The sequence below is a fragment of the Ahaetulla prasina genome, chromosome 4, assembly GCF_028640845.1.
Source record: "Ahaetulla prasina isolate Xishuangbanna chromosome 4, ASM2864084v1, whole genome shotgun sequence".
Classification (NCBI taxonomy): domain Eukaryota; kingdom Metazoa; phylum Chordata; class Lepidosauria; order Squamata; family Colubridae; genus Ahaetulla; species Ahaetulla prasina.
This window is the reverse complement of record NC_080542.1, coordinates 146614946-146637763: the sequence shown is the minus strand read 5'-3', so window position 1 is coordinate 146637763 and position 22818 is coordinate 146614946. Positions and strand designations below refer to the sequence as shown.

The window sequence follows — 22818 nt, the reverse complement described above, 5'->3', positions numbered from 1 at the left end:
GGTGTCTTCCCGGACGCCTTGAAAGAGGCGGGGGTGGGGCCCTCCTCAAGAAGCCTTCCTGACCCGGCTGTTTTAGGTAATTATCGTCCGGTCTCCAACCTTCGCTTTGCGGCGAAGGTTGTAGAGAGTATGGTGGCATATCAGCTTCCCTTGCACCTGGATGAAACTGTCTATCTAGACCCGTTCCAGTCCGGTTTCCGACCCGGTTACAGCACGGAGACGGCTTTGGTCGCGTTGGTAGATGATCTCTGGAGGGCCAGGGATAGGGGTTGTTCCTCTGCCCTGGTCCTATTAGACCTCTCAGCGGCTTTCGATACCACCGACCATGGTACCCTGCTGCGCCGGTGGGGGGGATTGGGAGTGGGAGGCCCCGTTTACCGGTGGTTCTCCTCCTATCTCCCCGACCGGCCGCAGTCGGTGTTGACAGGGGGGCAGAGGTCGTCCCCGAGGCGCCTCACTTGTGGGGTGCCGCAGGGGTCGATTCTCTCGCCCCTTCTGTTTAACATCTACATGAAACCGCTGGGTGAGATCATCAGTGGTTTCGTGTGAAGTATCAGCTGTATGCGGATGATACTCAGCTGTACTTTTCACACCGAACCACCCCAACGAAGCTATCAAGTGCTGTCCCGGTGTCTGGAGGCCGACGGGTCTGGGTGGGGAGAAACAGGCTCAAGCAGAATCGCGCCAAGACAGGGGGGCTGTGGATGCCGGCATCCCGGTACAGTCAGCTAAATCCGCGGCTGAACATCGGTGGCGAGACATTGGCCCCGATGGAGAGGGTCCGCAACTTAGGCGTCCTTATAATGCAGACTTCAAACTCCCAGAATTCCTCACCCTGGCTGGGGAATTCTGGGAGTTGAAGTCCAAACCTTTTCAAGCTGTCAAGGTTGAGAAACATACTGATCTGGAAATAGATTTGTTGAATATAATTCAGACACTGTTTGCTACTGTTTTCTTCCAGAACGTTTTGTGTCTCCTTGTCTAGCCACCTGAGGGGTTTTACAGCTTCCATTTTAAGTCCTCCATAATGAAGTTTGATCCTGCTTAGCTCTTGAGAGCCAAGAGACCTACCGGTAATACTGTTTATTCAACCTCCATAAACCTACCTGCTCCTAACATCTCTTAAGACCAATAAAGCCCTTCTGCATTGAAGCCCTCCAGAAGCGTTAAGTTTATGTCAACTGGGAATTATGGACCTTGAGGCCTAGGCAGGAGGTTGGATTAGAAGACCTCAACAGTCCTTTCCAATCCTATTATTCCATGTTGGGGGAAAACAGCCTTAACGTTATTTTATCCACTGCCAGAACACAGATCTTCATTTTCACTCCATGAATTTGTATATCGTAGAGTTAGCCCTCCAGCTTGATGTCATTGAATTTCACCAGGAAGACTCAGGAATGGAAAATGGTTGCAAGCATCGATCAGTCGCAGAGGGAAGTCTTCAAGATGTCTTTATGGAGCCCACAGTTTCATGTGTTTCATGTACATAGCATGACGTATCGGTCCTGGGCCCCATTTGGTAATTTTCAGAAGATTCCACTAACTTGTAGACCGTCAAGTTGCATCGTGAATATATTGAACATCTCAGGTATGATAAGAAGCTCAGTGGCCTCAAGTAGATAAATCTGGTCTGCTGCTACAAATCACCCCAAGGGAAAATAAGAAGGTTCAGACAAATAAGAATTTTTGAAGGAAAAATACTTTCTTCCAATAGAATGAAGAAAAATCTATGTTTACAACTCTGCGGTGGGCAGAAACAGGTTTCTGTCATCTCCTACTCATCCCAAAATGAAGATTTACCAGTGGAGAATTATCTTTAAAATTATTTTGGAAACTCGTGTTTTTGATGTCAGGTTTGAGAAACAAGCATCTGCTGGGAGGACTTGTTTTCAAAAAAATAATAATTCAGCTTAACCTAGATTGGTCCTGGATAAAAATCATAATTCAAAACAAGCCTATGTTTATGGACAAAAACCAGAACTGTTCAAAATAGGTGATTCATGGGTCCATTTTGTGAGGGGCCGAAACCCCAATTCTGCAATTGCCGGGGTGATCAGGATTGTAGGATTGAAAAGAGACCACTTGGAATAGTGACAGTATTTTTTTTTTAAAATGACACAATTTATAGTGAAGGCAATTCTGCCTTGACCTGGTTTAACATAGCTCTTTTCTTTTGTTTTCTTCGCCGATTATCAGATGATGTCCTTCACAAAAAGTCTTGAAGAAAAGGCCATGTTGGTGGAATTAAGCGAATAATTAGTTCAAAAATATTTTTTTAAAAAAATCCAGGATCCTTTTTTTTTTTTTTTAAGGAAGTGTGCACAAATCAGCATTGCGTTTGTTTAGATTGGGATGGCAGGGTAAAAAAAAATTCAGCTAATTTTTAGCTGTGTCTAGATCAATACATGCAGAGTCGCCTTGAACCGTGGAGCTGGGCAGCAAATAAATTGGATTATAATATAATAATACACACCAAATAATATCAATTCCTGTGTTCTGTATTTATACCCAATGCATGGGAAGACATCCTAGGGTCAGAAGACAGAACCAATGTTGTTTTTAAGACTCTTCTTATATACCTGCAGTATTAAAAAAAAAGCAAATTACCAAAAGATTAATCTATAATGCAAAAAAAAAAAAAGAGAGAGCTTCTTTAACAGTTAACTGTTACAGTCAGCAGTTGTGCTCCCCAAACTGTAAGGATTTTAATCTGGGTGTGGTGGTTTTGAGATACCAGCATCTTTATTCCATCTTTCACCAGAGAAAACACCACTCTTCCCTTTCAAAAACCGCACCACCAAAGCCTACACACACACTGCTGTTCGCATTCCATTCCGCTGGGAAATACTTGAAATTAACTAAATAGCCATAACAAATCTATGCTGTTAATAGAGTTTTGACCACTTTTTTTTTTTTTAGTCTTTTTTCTTGTACATTTTTCTCATTTGCCAGTTGTGTAAGAAGCCCATTTTGACTGCGTTCACATGACATGTTTAAACATTATAGAAAGTGGCTGTGTTGACAGCCACTTAAATTTGCCAACATGAACTTGAGAGGAATTCTTCTAGTTTTGAAGTGTGGAATTCCACCTAGTGAGATTAAAAATTCTGAGAATTATTATCTGAGCTGAGAAAAATGGATGAATTTGTCATATTAAATCTTTTGTGCGAACGAGCCAGAAAGTATGTTGTCGATCATTAATACATTTCATTGTAAATGGTATTTACAAGTTGTACATGGAATAATTACTTACGAACAGTAAACACTTTTGGATGTTTCAGTGTTCAGCACTAATAAAAATGGAACAAAACGTTCCTTTTGTTTCATCATATTCCGGATGTGGTGGTGCATTTATTTAGGGGAAAGGTTTTTCTAAGTGTCGCATAGAATCAGGTTTCCAAAACTTTTGTCGATTTACTGCATCTTGAGTAATTTTGTCATGCTGCCCCGAGGCCAAAAGAAATAACTAGCAGTTTCAATGGAAATAAGAATAAAAATGGAAAGAAACAAAACAAGATTTTCATTTTATTCTTGAATAGCTACAACTGCTAAGAGATTGACGTATAAAAGAGTTAGTTAGATGGTGGATTGGGTGGATAGGTAGGTAGATGATTAGAGAGAAATGGATGGATGGATGGATGGATGGATGGGATAAACAGACACGGACGGATGGATGGAGGAGCCACGGTGGTTCAGTGGTTAGAATGCAGCATTGCAGCTAACTCTGCTGACTGTAGCAATTTGATTCTGACCAGTTCAAAATTGATTCTGACTTCCATCTTTCCAAGATCAGTAAAATGAGGATCCAGATTGTTAGGTGCAAAATGCTATAAATCATTTCATAATGCATAGTAAAGCACTATGGAGCAGTATATAAGTGTAAGTGCTACTGAGATAGATAGATAGATAAATTTATTTATTTATTTATTTTATTTATTTATCATATTTATATACCGCCCTATCTCCCTAAGGACTCAGGGCGGTTTACAGGCAGTTAAAACACATATAAATACAGATTAAAACGACAATTAAAAAACTTATTCTAAAGCCCAAATCATTAAAACAGTATAAATAATAAAAAACCCCTTAAAACCAATTACTTTAAAAACCTAATCCAGTCCCGCGCAGATGAATAAGTATGTTTTAAGCTCGCGACGAAAGGTTCGGAGACCCGGAAGTTGACGTAGTCCTGGAGGGAGTTCGTTCCAGAGGGTGGGAGCCCCCACAGAGAAGGCCCTTCCCCTGGGTGTCGCCAGACGGCACTGCCTAGCTGACGGCACCCTGAGGAGTCCCTCTCTGTGAGAGCGCACGGGTCGGTGAGAGGTATTTGGTAGCAGTAGGCGGTCCCGTAATAACCCGGCCCTATGCCATGGAGCGCTTTAAAGATTGTCACCAACACCTTGAAGCGCACCGGAAGGCCACAGGTAGCCAGTGCAGTCTGCAGGATAGGTGTCACACGGGAGCCACGAGGCTCCTCTATCACCCGCAGCCGCATTCTGGACTAACTGAAGCCTCCGGATGCCCCTCAAGGGAGCCCCATGTAGAGAGCATTGCAGTAATCCAGGCGAGCGTCACGAGGCGTGAGTGACCGTGCATAAGGCATCCCGGTCTAGAAAGGCGCAACTGGCGCACCAGGCGAACCTGGTGGAAAGCTCTCCGGAGACGGCCGTCAAATGGTCTTCAAAAGACAGCCGCTCATCCAGGAGAACGCCCAGATTGCGCACCCTCTCCATCGGGGCCAATGACTCGCCCCCAACAGTCAGCCGAGGACTCAGCTGACTGTACCGGGATGCCGCATCCACAGCCACTCTGTCTTGGAAGGATTGAGCTTGAGCCTGTTTCTCCCCATCCAGACCCGACGGCTTCCAAACACCGGGACAGCACTTGATAGCTTCATTGGGGTGGCCCGGTGTGGAAAAGTACAGCTGGGTGTCATCAGCGACAGCTGGTACCTCACACGAAGCCACTGATGATCTCACCCAGCGGCTTCATGTAGATGTTGAACAGAAGGGCGAGAGAATCGACCCCGCGGCACCCCACAAGTGAGGCGCCCGGGCCGACCTCTGCCCCTGTCAACACCGTCTGCGACCGGTCGGAGAGATAGGAGGAGAACCACCGATAAACGGTGCCTCCCACTCCCAATCCCTCCAACCGCGCAGCAGGATACCATGGTCGATGGTATCGAAAGCCGCTGAGAGGTCTAATAGGACCAGGACAGAGGAACAACCCTATCCCTGGCCCTCCAGAGATCATCCACCAACGACCAAACCCGCCTCCGTGCTGTAACCGGGCCGGAAACCGGACTGGAACGGGTCCAGATAGACAGTTTCATCCAGGTGCAGGGGAAACTGATATGCCACCATACTCTCTACAACCTTCGCTGCGAAGCGAAGGTTGGAGACCGACGATAATTACCTAAAACAGCCGGGTCCAGGAGGGCTTCTTGAGGAGGGCCTCACCACCGCCTCTTTCAAGGCGGCCGGAAAGACTCCTCCAACAAGGAGGCACTCAGAATCGCCTGGAGCCAGCCTCGTGTCACCTCCTGAGTGGCCAGCACCAACCAGGAGGGCACGGGTCCAGTAAACACGTGGTGGCATTCAGCCTACCCAGCAACCTGTCCATGTCCTCGGAGCCACAGGGTCAAACTCATCCCAAAAATATCACCAAGACCACCCTCAGACGCCTCATCTGAATCGCCGCAATTTTGGTCTAAACCGTCTCAAGCTGAACGATTTTATCGTATAGATAACCGTTAAACTCCTCAGCACGCCCCTGCACGGGTCATCCCGCTCCCCTGGTGAAGGAGGGCGGGTCACCCAAACAGGGCGGCTGGGCGGTTATCTGCCGACGCAATGAGGGAGGAGGCGAGCAACGCTCGCTTCCTCAGTGCCACCAGGTAGGTCCTAGTATAGGACCTAACTAGTGTCCGATCAGCCTCTAAACGGCTAGACCTCCAGGAGCTCTCTAGGCGTCTTCTCCGGCGTTTCATCCCCCTCAGCTCCTCGGGGAACCAAGGAGCCGGTTGGGGTCTGCGCCGGGTCAGAGGGCGCAGAGGCACGACACGGTCTAAAGCCCCAGCCGCAGCCCGTTGCCAGGCTGCGGCTAGTTCCTCTGCCGTGCCGTGAGCCAGACCCTCAGGAAGTGGCCCAAGCTCCGTCCGGAACCTCTCCGGGTCCATCAGGCGCCTGGGACGGAACCAACGTTGTGGTTCCGTCTCCCTGCGGTGGTGAGTGGCGGTCAGAAAGTCCAGGCGAAGGAGAGAGTGATCTGACCATGACAAAGGTTCTATGACTACATCTCTCAAATCCAGATCCTTCAACCACTGACCAGAGATAAAAATAAGGTCCAGAGTGCCACCCCCGATGTGAGTGGGGCCATCCACTACTTGAGTCAGGTCCAAGGCCGTCATGGAAGCCATGAACTCCCGAGCCACTGTCGATGACGCCGGCAGATGGCAAGTTAAAGTCCCCCATGACTAAAAGTCTGGGGGTCTCCACTGCCACCCCGGCAAGCACCTCCAGGAGCTCAGGCAGGGCAGCTGTCACGCAGCAAGGAGCCAGGTACGTGACCAGCAAGCCCATCTGACACCTATGACCCCATCTCACAAAGAGGGATTCACACCCAGCAATCTGAGGTACAGTGGTCTCCCTCGGCTCTAGACTCTCTTTAATAGCAACCGCCACCCCCCCACCCCTACCCTGGGCCCTCGGCTGATGGAATGCACGGAAACCCGGTGGGCACATTTCGACCAGGGGGACGCCCCCTTCAGTGCCCAACCAGGTCTCCGTAACGCCTATAAGATCCGCGGCGCCCCCCTGAATAAGATCATATATTAGGGGGGCCTTATTGGCCACGGACCGTGCGTTGCATAACATCAGACGAAGGCCCAGGCTCTGAGGGTCTTGACCATCCGGGGAACGGGAAAAGTCAGAGGGATCGGGGCACGCGATCGCTTGCAGACATCGAACGCGTGACCCCCTAGACCGATACGATCCCCCCCTTCCGCCATATCTGCCCCTCCCACTTACCGTGCAAATGGAACCACCCTCACAAAAAGGAACACTTTCCCCCCCCATAACCTCCGAACCCACTAAATAATCGCCACGAGCCGCAACTGGTTTCCTCCCGACGGTTACCCCCAGCACCCGCCCTAACCCTCCCACCCCTTAAAAATGCCCTATCTAAAAAACCCCAAAGGCTCTTTCTCTTCGCATGCCACCTCTGTGGGTCCCAAGACCCGTCATTGAGGCCGGCCTTACGTAAAGTAGCAGGCCGTTCCCACCAGGCGGGGGCACTGAGCGCAAGAGTTCGGATCTAGAATAGCACATGCAATAAACAATAAAAGTCAGCAGAAAATAGATTGTCCCAGACTAACAGAGGTGTTAACAGAGATGTTCTCATGAGGTAGCTCTCTAATTAGGATCCAGATATAAGATGACATAAGATGTAAAAATGGACAGTCAGCATCCATGGTACAAATGGGATATAAGATGTAACATATGGCATATAAGATGTAAAATATATTCTAACCATCAGACCCATGGTACGGTCCTGGTAAGTCCATACTCCAGAACCAATAGTCCAGGACTTAAATAGCATAATCTGTCCAGAAGAATATCCGGGTCCCAAAAAGAGGGGGGGAAGGGAAAGGCGCTCCATAGCTGTCATCCAAGTCGCCTTCCAAGTCCAACGCTGTCTCCAGATGGAACTCCCAACAACTCCCAGCAGCTCCCAGAACTCCAGTCCGACTCCAATATGGCCCAGCAACAGCTCCCAAAAAGATCACAAAGTGCCCAGAGAATGTTATACGTCCCAAAGCCCCCACCAAACGGGGGAAGGGAGAGGGCGCGGCCGACATCGCCGCTATTAGGGAGCCAGACCAAACCAGGCCAAACAGGCGGCCGAAACCTCCTCCTCCTCCCCGATATCGAAGGGGGCGCCGTTGTCCTTGCGCCATTGTCCTTGCGATAGGAGAGATCTTATGGCAGGAAAGCCAGGCCCAGAATAGGCCAGACTGCCCTCCTTACCTCTGGTATCGCCCCCTCCCTCCGATATCGAGGGGACCGCCATTATTGATATCAGGAGAGTCCTTAGGAATCCTCAAGCTAGAAACAGGGGGAGCAAGCGAGGAAAGCTGGGGGGGGGGGCCGGCTCGCCAACCAAAACGCCGACCACAACGCCGCCTCCTCCCGAACGCCGCCTTCTCCCGGACATCCAAAATGGCCGCCGTCATACGCCGATCGCCCTCCCGGCCCGTTCTCAGCAGCCGCGGGTCCTAAAAGGTCCACAGACCTCTCCCGCGGCTGCGAGGAAGATCTTCTACTGGGCCGGGGGGCGAAAACAACTAAACGAACGGCCACGACGATGTCATCAGCTGGGCAATCCCAGATCCGCCGACAAGAAGTTTTACCGCAGCGCCATCTTGCGCACGCGCAAGAGATAGATAGATTCATTCATTCATTCATTCATTCACCCACCTCTTGGGGAGTATGCAACTCTGAAATCAGAGTGGGCACCCCATTCACTTTACAGATAGTCCTCAACTTATGACCATAGTTGGGGTCATACTTTCCATTGCTAAGCACGCAAAGAGTCACGCCCATTTTACAACCTTTTGCAGCTTTGTTGATAAGTGAATCGCCGTAGTTATTAAGCGATTCACGTGGTGTTTAAGTAAATCCGAGTCCCTCCGTTAACTTTGCTTGTTGGGAGCCGGCTGAGAAAGTTGCAAATGGAGGTTCTATGATCCCAAGACACTACAACCATTGTACATAATGCTGGTGGCCAAGTACCTATATTTGATCACATGACTGTGGGGATGGTGCAATGGTCATGACTCCGAGGGTCGGCCATAAATCATTTTTGTGTGCTGTTGTGATTTTGAGCAGTCGCTGGTCATTTTATCAAACCAAACTGCAAAAAAGCAAGCTTTGCCAAGATAAAGACGCTCCAAACAAAAAATTAAAATATCCCTGGTGCCAAAAAACACCACCATCTTGCTGGGTTTGAGTTTTCCTGCTAATGGAGATACAGTATTGATCAGGGGCGTTCAACTTTAGCAACGTGGCTGGGAAATCCTGGGATCTGAACTGCACAATTCTTAAAGCTGCCAAGGTTGCCCATCCCTGCTGTAAAAAGAAAAAAAGGCATAGGATTAATTCTGACAGCTTCCTCGCGTTCCCCCAACATCCAGTCAGAGCTGAGGAAGCTTCTTGGATAAGAAGCGAAACGTCTTCAAAGAAAAGCCAGAAAGTCCACTTGCCTCTTGAAGGAAAAAAAAAATCTTTGGGACCTGTCTGCATTCTGCACAAAGCGCTGTAAGGAAAGACAAATTGTCTGTGTGCAGATACAACAGAGCCCAAAATTTATGTTGCTAAGTGAGACATTTGTTGTTAGTTTCCCTTCATTTTCTGACCTCCCCCCGCCAAGTTCTTAAGTGAATCACTGCAGTTGTTAAGTTAGTAACATGGTTATTAAGTTAATTGGGCTTCCCCCGTTGACTTTGTCAGAAGGTCACAAAATTCGGATCGCATGACCTTGCAACAGAGCAGCCGTCATAAATATGAACCAGTTGCCAAGCTGTCTGAATTCTGATCCGCGTGACCATGGTGATGGTCCATGGTCACATAAGATCCAATAATAATATGTTTAAGCTCACAAATGTCAAACATGAAATTTAAACAGAGGCTTGAGTAAAATAGCATTTAATCTTGATCAAGCTTAAATGGTTAGCTGTTCCGAACACATACAAGATCCGTGCAGGGAAGAACTACAAACGAGAGGGAATCCGAATCCCTTTTATATTCTTTAGGAATGTCATAAACCTCCAATTCTGGCATCTTTGATTTGTGTATCCCTGGAATTTGGTTTGTATATCTCCTGAAACAAGGTAGAGCCTCTTAATGAGCATCATCTACGTTATCTCTTCCTGATCATCTTCTTTGTGTTCACACTTGGCTGTTTGGCCCCCTGGAGTGGAGGGAACTCAAAAGATCAAAGATGAGATCCGTTCTTAGGCAGGATGGGGAGAGATAAGGCTCTGATCAAAAGGTGGGACATACAGTTTGACAAATGCCAGATACTTCACAACAGACCCCCAATAACAGTCCAGGAAGTTAGTCAATGGCACGACTGTGTTATAACTACAAAGGGCATAATATATATATCAGTATCACAGGAAACAAATATTTACAGCATGCAGGTATACAAAGACATCATATACATATATGTTGCAGGAAACAATTAGGAAGTTTCTACTAATTCTAGTATTTCAGTATATTCATTTCCTTACATTCATAAGTATGAAAAACAGTCATAAGTCACTTTCTTCAGTACTGTTGTAACTTCAAACGGTCATTAAATGAACTGTTGTAAGTTGAGGACTAGTCGTAGATTCTCAGCCATCCAGGTCACGGTTGTCTCAAAGGTGCTTTCCAAAAGGCAACTGGACTTTTGTTTTTCCTTGAAGATGTTTCGCTTCTCATCCAAGAAGCTTCATCAGCTCTGATTGGATGATGAGAGGGGATGGAAGGATGCTGTCAGAACTAATCCTTTCACATACACATATACCATCCAATCAGAACTGAAGAAGCTTCTTGGATGAGAAGTGAAGTATCTTCAAGGAAAAACAAAAGTCCAGTTGCCTTTTGAAAAACCACCAAGGCTGCCACAAAGAAGAGAGAATCAAACTATTCTCCAAAGCCCCTGAGGGTAGAACAAGAAGCAATGGGTGGAAACTAATCAAGAAGAGAAGCAACTTAGAACTAAGGAGAAATTTCCTGACAGTTACAACAATTAATCAGTGGAACAACTTGGCTCCAGAAGTTGTGGATTCTCCAACACTGGAACTTTTTAAGAAGAGATTGGATAACCATTTGTCTAAAGTGGAAGGAGTGGAAGATAACCATCTCCTTCCACTTAAGACTGTAACTTTGTTGCTTGTTTCCTTACCATTTATACTGATATTGTTTCCTGATTGCTTATTCGTAGCCTATGACTATCATTAAGTGTTGAATTTGTACCCTATGACTATCATTAAGTGTTGTACCTTGATGAAGGTATCTTTTCTTTTATGTACACTGAGAGCCTATGCACCAAGACAAATTCCTTGTGTGTCCAATCACACTTGGCCAATAAAAAATTCTATTCTATTCTAAAGTGGTATAGGGCAGGGGTCTCCAACCTTGGTCCCTTTAAGACTTGTGGACTTCAACTCCCAGAGTTCCTCAGCCAGCTCTGGGAGTTGAAGTCAAAGATACCAAGGTTGGAGACCCCTAGAGTTTCCTGCCTAAGCAGGGGATTGGACTAGAACAGGCGTCTCCAACTTTGGTCCCTTTAAGACTTGTGGACTTCAACTCCCAGAGTTCCTCAGCCAGCAAAGCTGGCTGAGGGACTTTGGGAGTTGAAGTTCCACAAGTCTTAAAGGGACCAAGGTTGGAGACCCCTGGACTAGAAGACCTCCAAGGTCCCTTCCAACTATTATACAATTCTACCTTTGGGACAACCATAACTTGGACCGCTCAGAATCTCCATAGACATTTTGTTTTTATTGCCATGTATTTGAAAAGATCATGATTTTTTAAAACATAAATGGATGCTGTGCTTCAGTGGTTAGATGGCCTAGACATTGGTATTTGAACATAATATTTCTCACATTTGGAGTTTGGTATGTTTTACTAATCTAGGTGAAATGTTAATATATATTGTTAGTCCATATATGACAAGCCATACGCTAAAATAAGCCTTTGGAATAAAGGCTCCTGGTCTCTCGTATTCAACAGGTGGATTGTAGAAGCCGGAAGGACCACCCAGCCAATGATGAGCCACCTGCGGAGCTCGGCCCCGCCCCTTTACGTCCGTTGGCCAAAAAATAAGCGCTAGGGGCCTCTGCGCTTGCGCACTTGACTAAAGCTGCCTCACGCCCTTTCGCTCCGCCCTCGACCATACACAAGATGGCGGCGCCGAGGTCTTTTCCAGGTCCTTGGTCGCTCTCCGCCAGGCCGCCATGCTGGTGAGGGCGAGCGCGGCGCTGCGGCGGGGCCTCCCGAGAAATTTGCACTCGGGCGGCGGTGGCATAAGAGCGACCACCGTTTGCTTCCCGTTGAGCCACCGCGCGCTCCTCCGCTTGCAAGGCCCCGAGACGCTCTCTTTCCTCCAAGGACTCCTCACCAATGACGTGACCCCTTTCGAAGAGGTGGGCGGAGCCGCGCCGCGCGCGCTTTACGCACACGCCCTCAACGTCCAGGGGAGGTGCCTCTATGACGTCATCGCGTACAGGTACGTACGGGTTCTCTCAGCCGGGCGACCCCGTGGCTCGTCATCCGCCGCTATCAGCGGCGGGGAACGATGGGAGTTGTAGTGCCGTCTTCCGCGGCGGGGGGGGCTCGTTTCCGAGCTCTGGGAAAGACGGATGCTGAGGGCCACGTAGAATGGGCTTTGTAATACTTGCAATATGGGTTTTGTAGTACTGTTGCAATGACTAAAATTGGGTTTTTCTTGTATTTTTAATGTATTTTATTTCCCAAGGCGAATAAAAATACGAGGGAACTCGCTTGAGTTAGCCAGTGCAACAGGACTACGAAACCCATATTGCAATTATAAGAAAACCTATTCTGCATGACCCTCAATGCCGATGAAAAGGAAAAAGAATACTTTCACGAATTCACTTCGTCTTTCTTGCTTTTTAGTTGTTTCGTATCACTTTATATCTTTTTTTTATTTTGCTGCGAGCCATCCAGTGCTGACATAGTTAGAAGCCCACTCCATTGTAGCACTGATGATGTTACCTAGTTGGGTTATGAAAGGTCTGTAAAACAACAACCAAGTTTAGAGAGTACCAATGACCCCACCTCCTCCTCTTGTCTAGCATTGAATGATGTTCCCTAGCTGGGCCATGAAAGGTCTCCAAGCAAAGAATAGAAATAGAAATAGAAATAATAGAAATAGAAATAGAATAGAATAGAATTTATTGGCCAAGTGTGATTGGACACACAAGGAATTTGTTTTGGTGCATATGCTCTCAGTATACATAAAAGAAAAAAGAAAAAAAATACCTTCATCAAAGGTACAACATTTACAAAACAAATGATGGTCATAGGTTGCAATTTAACCCTTAATGATAGCAACAAAAAATTACAGTCATACATCATAAGAGGAAAGAGATTGGTGATGAAACCGATGAGATTAATAGTAGTGCAGATTTATTCAATAGTTTGACAGTGTTGAGGGAATTATTTGTTTAGCAGAGTGATGGCCTTCGGGGAAAAAACTGTCCTTGTGTCTAGTTGTTCTGATGTGCCCCAAGATCAGAGAACACCAAGCAACCCACAAACAGTAGCTTTTCAAAAAAACAATTTGGCCTTGTGGTCAGCCAGCAGCCTGGGGAGCTAGCAGTGGAGTTGGACAGTGAGGAGGCTGGGGAGGACAATGGGCCAGTCCTGGAGTCAGGGAAAGGCCAAAGAAGATAAAGGCTTGTTATAGGCGGAAGGACTTCTTCGGAAGGACTTTTGTTTTGGAATTAATTTGGACTAAGCTAAGAATGAAGCAATTCTCAGCTGTTCTAATAAAATATGTTTCTTTAGGACCGATTGTGTCTGGTAATAGCTACTTGGGCCTGGGTCGTCACAACAACACCCTAAGATGCTAGCATGTTATCTGTGCAGGGAGAGGAATTTAGGCTTAGAGCAGGGGTCTCCAAATTGGGCAACTTTAAGACTGATGGACTTCCAACTCCCAGAATTCCCCAGCTAACTGAGGAATTCTGGGAATTGAAGTCCACCAGTTTTAAAGTCACCAAGTTTGGAAGCCCCTGCCGTAGAGGGAGGAAATAGAATTAGATTTCCCTGTGAACATTCATTCTTTCGGTTTTCAGACTCCATGAAAACAAGCAAGAAGAACAGCACGTTTTGTTGGAATGTGACGCAGGCCTCCTGGACTCCTTCCGAAAACATCTGAAGCTGTACAAGATCCGCAGGAAATTAGACATCTCGCCCTGCCTTGACCTCTCTGTGTGGGCCGTCCTTCCAAAAGAACCATCGGCGGTTTTGCAACATGCTGGCCAAGCTGTAGTTCTAACCGCAGATCCCAGGGTGAAGATTATGGGTTGGAGGCTGATCGCCCACAAAGACGTGAACCCTCTGGAGATCGTCTCCGGATGCCGGCTTGGGGAGCCGAAGGATTACCACCGGCACAGGTATCAACAAGGTAAAAGTGCCCTGCCGCCAGTCATTGTAGGAAGCCGAATGGCAGTGCGGAAAGTAGTGGATGATGGGTTCGGGAGTGGAACTGTGGAAGTGGGAACATGGAGCGTAGAGACCCTGGAGACCGCCTAGTCTAGACGCTGCTGCTGTGTAATTGTGGTATATATCTCTCCCGGTAAGCGGGAGAGGCAGATATGACGGAAGGGGGGGCCCACATCAGGTTTTGGGAGTACGCCCTCGCTATTTAAGAGCGATCGCATGCTCCGGCCCCCCTGCTTCTTCCCGTTCCCCGGGTGGCCAGAGTACTCGGGACTTGGGCCTCCGGCTGATGTTATGCAATGCAAGGTCCGTGGTTAACAAAGCCCCCCTGATCTCAGATCTAATTCAGGAGGGGACCACAGACGTTATGGGCATTACGGAGACCTGGCTGGGCACGGAAGGGGGGGTTCCCCTAGTGGAGATGTGCCCACCAGGTTTCCGAGCATTCCATCAGCTGAGGGCCCAAGGTAGGGGTGGCGGGGTGGCGGTTATTATTAAGGAAAGCCTGGAACCGAGGGAGACCACTGTGCCTCAGATAGCTGGTTGTGAATCCCTCTATGTGAAGTGGGGTCGTAGGACTCAGGTGGGGTTGCTGATCACGTACCTGGCTCCTTGCTGCGTGACAACAGCCCTGCCCGAGCTGTTGGAGTTGCCAGCTGGGTTGGCAGTTGAGACCCCTAGACTGTTGGTCATGGGGGATTTCAACTTGCCATCAACTGGCACGGCATCCTCGACTGCTCGGGAGTTCATGGCCTCCATGATGGCCATGGACCTGACTCAATTAATTGATGGCCCTACTCACATTGGGGGAGGCACCCTAGACTTGGTTTTTATCTCTGGCCAGTGGTTGAATGATCTGATTTTAAATGATTTAGTTATCGACCCTTTGTCATGGTCAGATCATTTTCTCCTTCATCTGGACTTTCAGACCACTACCCACCGCCGCAGGGAGACGGAACCAATGCGTTGGTTCCGTCCCAGGCGCCTGATGGACCCTGAGAGGTTCCTGACGGAGCTTGGGTCGTTTCCCGAGAACCTGGCCCACGGCACGACTGAAGAGCTAATCGCGGCCTGGGAACAGGCCGCGGCTGGAGCTTTGGACCGTGTCGTGCCTTTGCGGCCTCTGACCCGGCGTCGGTCTCAACCAGCTCCTTGGTTCTCCGAGGAGCTGAGGGAGATGAAACGCCGGAGAAGACGCCTAGAGAGTGTCTGGAGATCCAGCCGTTCTGAGGCTGACCGGACACTAGTTAGGTCCTATAGCAGGACCTACCTAGTGGCACTGAGGGATGCGAAACGTTCCTACGTTTCCTCCCTCATTGCGTCGGCAGATAACTGCCCGGCCGCCCTGTTTCGGGTGACCCGTTCTCTCCTTCAACAGGAGGGGCGGGAGGACCCCCTATAAGGGCGTGCCGAGGAGTTTAACGGTTATCTATATGATAAAATCGTTCAGCTTCGGGACGGATTGGATCAAAATTGGGTAGATCCAGACGAGAGTTCCGAGACCCGTCTTGTTGAGGTGGTTTGGGATGACTTTGACCCTGTGACTCCCGAGGACATGGGCAGGTTGCTGGGTAAGCTGAATGCCACCACATGTTTACTGGATCCGTGCCCCTCCTGGTTGGTACTGGCTACTCAGGAGGTGACACGAGACTGGCTCCGGGGGATTACAAATGCTTCTTTGCGGGAGGGGGTCTTTCCCGCTGCCTTGAAAGAGGCGGTGGCGAGACCTCTCAAGAAGCCTTCCCTGGACCCAGCTGTTTTAGGGAATTATCAGCCAGTCTCCAATCTTCGCTTTATGGCGAAGGTTGTAGAGAGTGTGGTGGCATGTCAGCTACCCCAGTACCTGGATGAAGCTGTCTATCTAGACCCGTTCCAGTCCGGCTTCCGGCCCGGATACAGTACGGAGACAGCTTTGGTCGCGCTGGTGGATGATCTCTGGAGGGCCAGGGATAGGGGTTATTCCTCTGCCCTGGTCCTATTAGACCTCTCAGCGGCTTTTGATACCATCGACCATGGTATCCTGCTGCGCCGGTTGGAGGGGTTGGGAATGGGAGGCACCGTTTATCGGTGGTTCTCCTCCTACCTCTCTGACTGGACGCAGACGGGGTTGAAAGGGGGGCAGAGATCGACTCCAAGGTGCCTCGTGTGGGGTGCCTCAGGGATCGATTCTCTCACCCCTCCTGTTCAACATCTATATGAAGCCGCTGGGTGAGATCATCAGTGGCTTTGGGGTGAGATACCAACTGTACACTGATGATACTCAGCTATACTTTTCCACCCCGGGCCACCCCAGCGAAGCTGTCGAAGTGCTGTCCCGGTGTTTGGAAGCCGTACGGGTCTGGATGGGGAGGAACAGGCTCAAACTTAATCCCTCCAAGACGGAGTGGCTGTGGATGCCGGCACCTCGGTACAGTCAGCTGCAGATGCGGCTGTCTATCGGGGGCGAGTCGTTGGCCCCGATGGAGAAGGTGCGCAACTTGGGCGTGCTCCTGGATGGTCAGTTGTCCTTTGAAGATCATTTGATGACCGTCTCCAGGAGAGCTTTTTATCAGGTTCACCTGATCCGCCAGTTCCTGGACCGGGATGCCCTATGCACGGTCACTCATGCTCTCGTTACCTCTCGTCTGGACTACTGCAATGCTCTCTATATGGGGCTCCCCTTGAAGAGCACCCGGAGACTTCAGCTAGTCCAGAATGCGGCTGCGCGGGTTATTGAGGGAGCGGTTCGGAGCTCCCACGTAACACCTATCCTGCGCAGACTGCACTGGCTACCTGTTGTTTTCCGGGTGCGCTTCAAGGTATTGGTTACCACCTTTAAAGCGCTCCATGGCTTAGGACCGGGCTACTTACGGGACCGTCTACTGCCGGCCTCTATCTCCCAGCGTCCGGTGCGTTCCCACAGAGAGGGACTCCTCAGGGTGCCGTCAGCCAAACAATGTCGACTGGCGGCCCCCAGGGGGAGGACCTTCTCTGTGGGGGCTCCTACCCTCTGGAACGAGCTTCCCCCCCGGGCTTCGACAACTACCTGACCTCGGGACCTTTCGCCGCGAACTTAAAACTTATTTATTCCGTTTGGCTGGACTGGCTTGATTTTAAATTCTAAATTTTAAATTTTAATTGTGGGTTTTAAATTCCGTAATTTTTATGGGGTGTAAGGTTATTTTAAATTTTCTGGTTAATTTGAATCAGTTTTTTAAGGGTTGTTTTAATTATGGTGTATGTTTCTGTTTGTATTTTATTTGCCTGTTCACCGCCCTGAGTCCTTCGGGAGAAGGGCGGTATACAAATTAAAACATCATCATCATCATCATCATCATCATCATCATCATCATCATTATTATTATTATTATGGATTTTAAACTTTTTGTGTTTAGTATTTCTCTATCTGAAAATATAGAGAATGCTAGCTGGGGGAATCCTGGGAGTTGAAGTCCACGCATATTAAAGCCGCTGAGATTGAGAAATATTGCCTTTTGTTCTTTTTCTTTTTTTAAAAGAACTCCTCCTTTTGGTCCAATCGCCAGTCACAAACCCAAGATTAATATTGAGAAACCTTAGACCCACCAGTTCCTCCTACTTTCCCCACAACAACCCTGTGAGGTGAGCTTGACTGAGAAAGAGTGACTGGTACCAGGTCACCCAGCTGGCTTTCTTGCCTAAAATGGGACTAGAACTCCCTGTCTCCTGGTGATTGTCCCAGAGTCAGGCTTTCATGCCATTCATGGTGTCATAGTGATTGGTCCAAAATCATCCAGCCAGCTTTAATGCCTAAGGCAAGACTAAAACTCTCCATCTCCTGGTTTTGTGCTGCAGAGCTAGATGGCTCCTAACATTTTCTCTGTAGTAATGGATCCGCTGAACCCAATCCCTTGATCAATAGAAGAAGCACACAGTGCAAACAAGAAGTTCTAGCTCTAACATTATTCTAAGGTTCCGTTAACCGAAACTTGTAAGTCTCAAAGTACATTTCCCCTCCTCCTCTTTTACACCCCCAGAAACTGTACACAGTAGAATTCCCTAGGCTATGAGGCTCGAAATTCTCTGTTTGGATAACTTAGAATTGTGTCGCTTGCGGTCAGAGCTAGGTATTGCCTACAAAATTATATGTAGCAATGCTTTACCTCTAAATGACTTTCTCTGTCTTAATCGCAATAATATGTGTGCGAACAACTGTTTTAAACTCAGTGTAAATCGTTCTAAACATGACTGTAAAAAAATATGATTTCTGTAATAGAGTTCTCACAGTCTGGAGTGCCCTGCCTGTTCCAGTTGCCTCAGCTACAAATTTTCACAGTTTCAGCCCCAAATTGACTTCCGTGGACCTTAGTTCATACTTAAGTGGTCAGTAGAGGGTGCGTGCACTGATGTGTCTATTGTCCCTGTCATTGTATTTTTTTTCCTTTTATTCTTGTTCTCCTTTTATTCTTGTTCTCCAAAGAGAATTAGAGACAAATTCTAATAAACTAAACTAAACTGAACTGAACTGAACTGAACTGAACTGAACTGAACTGAACTGAACTGAACTGAACTAAACTAAACTAGGGAAGGTCCCTTCTGAGATGTTTGCTATGCCCCTTTTCCTTCTGGGGGTTCAGCAACCTTTTATCCGGCCACTGCCTCATTTGTGGCTCTTCCTTCTGCTTCGCAAGGTCCTCCCCCATATACAGGTAGTCCTTGACTTATGACCACAATTGAGTCCAAAATTTCTGTTGCTAAATTAGCCAGCGGTTAGGTGATTTCCCCCCCCCTCCATTTTACAATCTTTAACAGTTTGTTAAATGAATCACTGCAGATGTTAAGTTAGTCACAAGGTTGTTGAGTGAATCTGGCTTCTCCATTGAGACTGTTAGACTGTTGTGATTATTAGAAAGTCACAAAAGGGATCGCATGACCCCGGGACAGATCCCAGCTATCATAAATATGAGTCGGTTGCCAAGCATCTGAATTTTGATCACTTGATCATGGGGATGCTGCAACGTTTATGAGTGTGAAAAATGGTCATAAATCACTTTTCAGTGCCTCTGTAAGTTTGAACTGTCACTAAACAAACTGTTTAAGTCAAGGAATGCTTGTACTGTTATATCAGTGCAAAGACTTGCTAGCATAACGTCCACTTCCAATGAAACCATTTCTGCAGAATTGGCTGGCTTGCCAAACAGGAATAGTCCTATAATTCAATCATACTGATTTGTTTTCCGCCAGGTATCCCTGAAGGAGTGAAAGATCTCCCGTATGGAATTGCTTTGCCTTTGGAATCCAACCTGGTTTATCTGAATGGCGTAAGTTTTACGAAAGGCTGCTATATCGGTCAGGAGTTGACGGCTAGGACTCATCACATGGGCGTCATCCGGAAACGGCTCCTGCCCATTCAGCTCTCACCCTTGATGCCTTTCGAAAGCATTGCCGAAGGTACCGAAATTGTGACCGAATCGGAGAAGTCGGCGGGAAAATTCCGCGCGGGTGAGAACGAGTTCGGAATTGCTTTGCTGCGTCTGGCGACTATGAAGGGGCCGCTGCGGCTCAAAGTCACCAACGATTCTCAAGTGATGGTCACAGCATCCATTCCTACATGGTGGCCCCAACCTGCCAATAAATAGCCTGATCTTCTGCTGAATATGACTTGCCTCAGAGTTTATTGTCTTTAGTTGCTTCTTTTCACAATTCCAAAAATTAGTGGCTTTGAAAGGAAGAATCCTTTATGATGGTGCCTAGTTTGACATTGGTGGGAAACTTTGAAATTTTAGGTCGTTATTTATTCTCTGACAGTCATATTGTTGTAGCTTTGTCGGATTCTTCCTCTCATCCTCCCTTTTCTTTCTTCCAGAAGAACAAAACCTAACAGTCAAGGTCAAGGAAAGATTTAAACTACTGTAAGCTTTGCCCAAGTTGGCTGACTAGATTTATTATCTTGTTTATTTGTTGATGCTGGCTTCCAGTTATAAATATCAAAGTGGTTCTTCCCTTGAGATTCCTTTCCCCTTTAGATAAGCGTTTCTCCACATTTACAATTTTAAGCAGTACGGTCTTCAACTCCTAGATTTCCTCAGCCACAAAGGGAGATTTTGAGAATTGAAGTTGCCAAGTTCTTAAAGTTGCCAAATTGAAGAAATAATTGACTTGGATTCTTCATTTCCATCGCTTTATTTGATTGGAAAAATATTACAGGTAATCCCCCAATTTATGTCCATTTGTTTAGTGACTGTTCAAAGTTACAAGAGCACTGAAAAAAGTGACTTATGACTGGTCCTCATACTTGCAACCACAATATCCCCATGGTCACTTGATCAAAATCCAGGCATTTATTCACAATGGCAAAAATAGTAGTCGAAGAATTTTAAACCTATACAGACTACTGTATAGATATTATTCTTTTGAATTCAGATTAATATTATTTGTGACTTAATCACCCAAAATAATTATTTTTCCCACGATCTGGCCTTCCCTCTTGCCAGATGAATCAGTACAGGTAGTCCTCGACTTACAACCATTCTTTTAGTGACCGTGCAAAGTTACAACTGCACTGAAGATGATTTATGACCAGAGATGGGCTTCAAAAATTTTAGCAAGGGGTTCTCTGCCTGGTTGCTGGGTGAGCGTGGCCATGGTGGGTGTGGTCTAGTCGCCTCCTGCACCATGGTGTGTGTGTGGGGGGTGTTTTTGCCCTCCCTGGGCTCTGGAGTCTTTCCTTGAGCCTCTGGGAGGGAGGACGAAAACAGCCTCCCCAGGCTCTGGAGGCCCTGCCTAACCTCCAGTAGGCCTGTTTTTCGTACTCCTCGAGCCTCAGTGAGCACTCTGCACTTACCTGCATCCAAAATGGGCCGATTGAGAACTCCTGGGAGGGGCGGGGCGGGTGGAGCCAGTCAGGTATGGGATTTGGGGGTTCTTCGAACTGCACAGAATTTTAGCTAGAGGTTCTCCTGAACCCCTGCAAACCCCCAGCAACCCACCCTTGCTTATGACAATTTTTCACATTTATAACTATTGCAACATGGTCACGCGATCAAAATTCAGACGCTTGGCAACTGGTTCATATTTATGACGGTTGCAGTGCCCTCAGGTCATGTCCCCTTAAGCAACCTTTTGACACGCAAAATCAGTTGGGAAGCCAGATTCACTCAACAGTCGTGTGACTATCTTAACAATTGCAGTGATTCACTTAACAACTGTGGCAAGAAACGTGGTTATAGGTTGATTGACTACCTGAAGTCAGTTTTTCCAGTAGTGTTTTAACTTTGAGTGACTGAACAAATGGTTGTAAATGCATAGTATCTGTATGTGTGAAAAATAGCATCAGGATTGGGGTGTAGCTGTGAAAAAAATCCAAAACTTAAGAATCATTAAATGTTCTATCTATCAGTAAACACTGTTTCAGCTTTGTGATTTAGTTTTATGAATTGGCCCAAGGTTTTTCTACCTTTTTTCCCCCTTGTGGTACATTCTAAACAGTGGTGGGATTGCAGTAATTTAACAACGGGTTCTCTGCCCTAATGATTTCTTCCAACAACCAGTTTGCCAAATTCCTCAGAAAGTTAACAACCGGTTCCCCCGAAGTGGTGCGAAGTGGCTGAATCCCACCACTGATTCTAAACCAGAGGTCTCCAACCTTGGCATCTTTAAGCCTGGCGGACTTCAACTCCCAGAAAGCTGGCTGGGGAATTCTGGGAGTTGAGGTCCGCCAGGCTTAAAGTTTCCAAGTTTGGAGACACCTGTTCTAAACTGTTTTTCTTAAGTGTGGCGGGTGAGGGAATTAAGAGTCATCTTCTAAACCTGTAGGCCCAAATCAGAATATTAGAATGTCAAAATATTAATTTATTTGCAAATTAATAACAGAATCGAATTGGCCAAGACACGCTCAAGGAATTTGTCTCCGATGCAGATTTCAGTGCACATACAAGCAACGTGTCATAAATCATGATCATGATCATAAAATACAATCATCATAAATCGTAAGATGCAACGTTCAGTGATAGTCATCAGATACTAAATAAAAGCAATCAACATAAACCATAAGATACAAACAGCAAAGCGAAAGTCATCAGATCTAATGGAATAGATAATAGGACAAAGGAGAAGGATAAGAGTAATACAGTCCTGCTACGTGGTTTGACATCAAAGGGTGCAAGACGGTGTTGTGGGAATTAGGTGTTTAGCAGAGTGATGGCATGGGGGGAAACTCTGTGTGTCTGGTTGTTTTAGTGTGCAATGCCCTATCATGTCGTCTTGAGGGAAGAAGATAAAACAGTTTTATGTCCAGGATGTGAGGGGTCTGTAGATATTTTCTCAGCCCTCTTTGTAACCCGTGCAGTATGCAGGTCCTCCATGGAAGGCAGGTTGGTAGCAATTGTTTTTTCTGCAGTCCCAAGTGCAACCTTTGCGATCATATTAAAAGCAACGGTGTTCTCTTCACTGACGATGTTAAACTATTCAACACTACAGACAATGCAATTACCCTTCAAAAAGAGCTTGACTATGTGACAGTATTGGTCTAACAAGTGGCAACTTCAAATCTTAACCAACAAATGCTCCGTCTTGCACATTGGCAAAAAAAAATCAAAACATAAAATACAAATTAGATGGACAT

The 22818-nt window shown here is 47.1% G+C and overlaps 1 protein-coding gene and 1 long non-coding RNA gene across 2 annotated transcripts; both read left to right on the top strand.

Annotated features, from left to right (window-relative positions):
* The first annotated feature begins 808 nt into the window (after positions 1-808).
* On the top strand, positions 809-3331 carry LOC131196761 (uncharacterized). Its single transcript, XR_009154813.1, has 2 exons — positions 809-1073; positions 1348-3331. It is a non-coding gene; the product is annotated as an uncharacterized LOC131196761 (long non-coding RNA).
* Positions 3332-11808: 8477 nt separating this feature from the next.
* On the top strand, positions 11809-19851 carry IBA57 (iron-sulfur cluster assembly factor IBA57). The gene is made up of 3 exons (XM_058179983.1): positions 11809-12276; positions 13871-14202; positions 19440-19851. Exons 1-3 carry the CDS (start codon positions 12005-12007, stop codon positions 19832-19834), a joined length of 999 nt encoding a protein of 332 aa, XP_058035966.1. The 5' UTR covers positions 11809-12004; the 3' UTR covers positions 19835-19851.
* Positions 19852-22818: the final 2967 nt, after the last annotated feature.

Bases quoted from the DNA above. Each gene is read 5' to 3' on its own strand.
- IBA57 (XM_058179983.1), top strand. From the start codon at position 12,005: ATGCTGGTGAGGGCGAGCGCGGCGCTGCGGCGGGGCCTCCCGAGAAAT. The intron at 12,277-13,870 runs GTACGTACGGGT...TTCGGTTTTCAG, and splicing joins TATGACGTCATCGCGTACAG to ACTCCATGAAAACAAGCAAG. The intron at 14,203-19,439 runs GTAAAAGTGCCC...GTTTTCCGCCAG, and splicing joins CCGGCACAGGTATCAACAAG to GTATCCCTGAAGGAGTGAAA.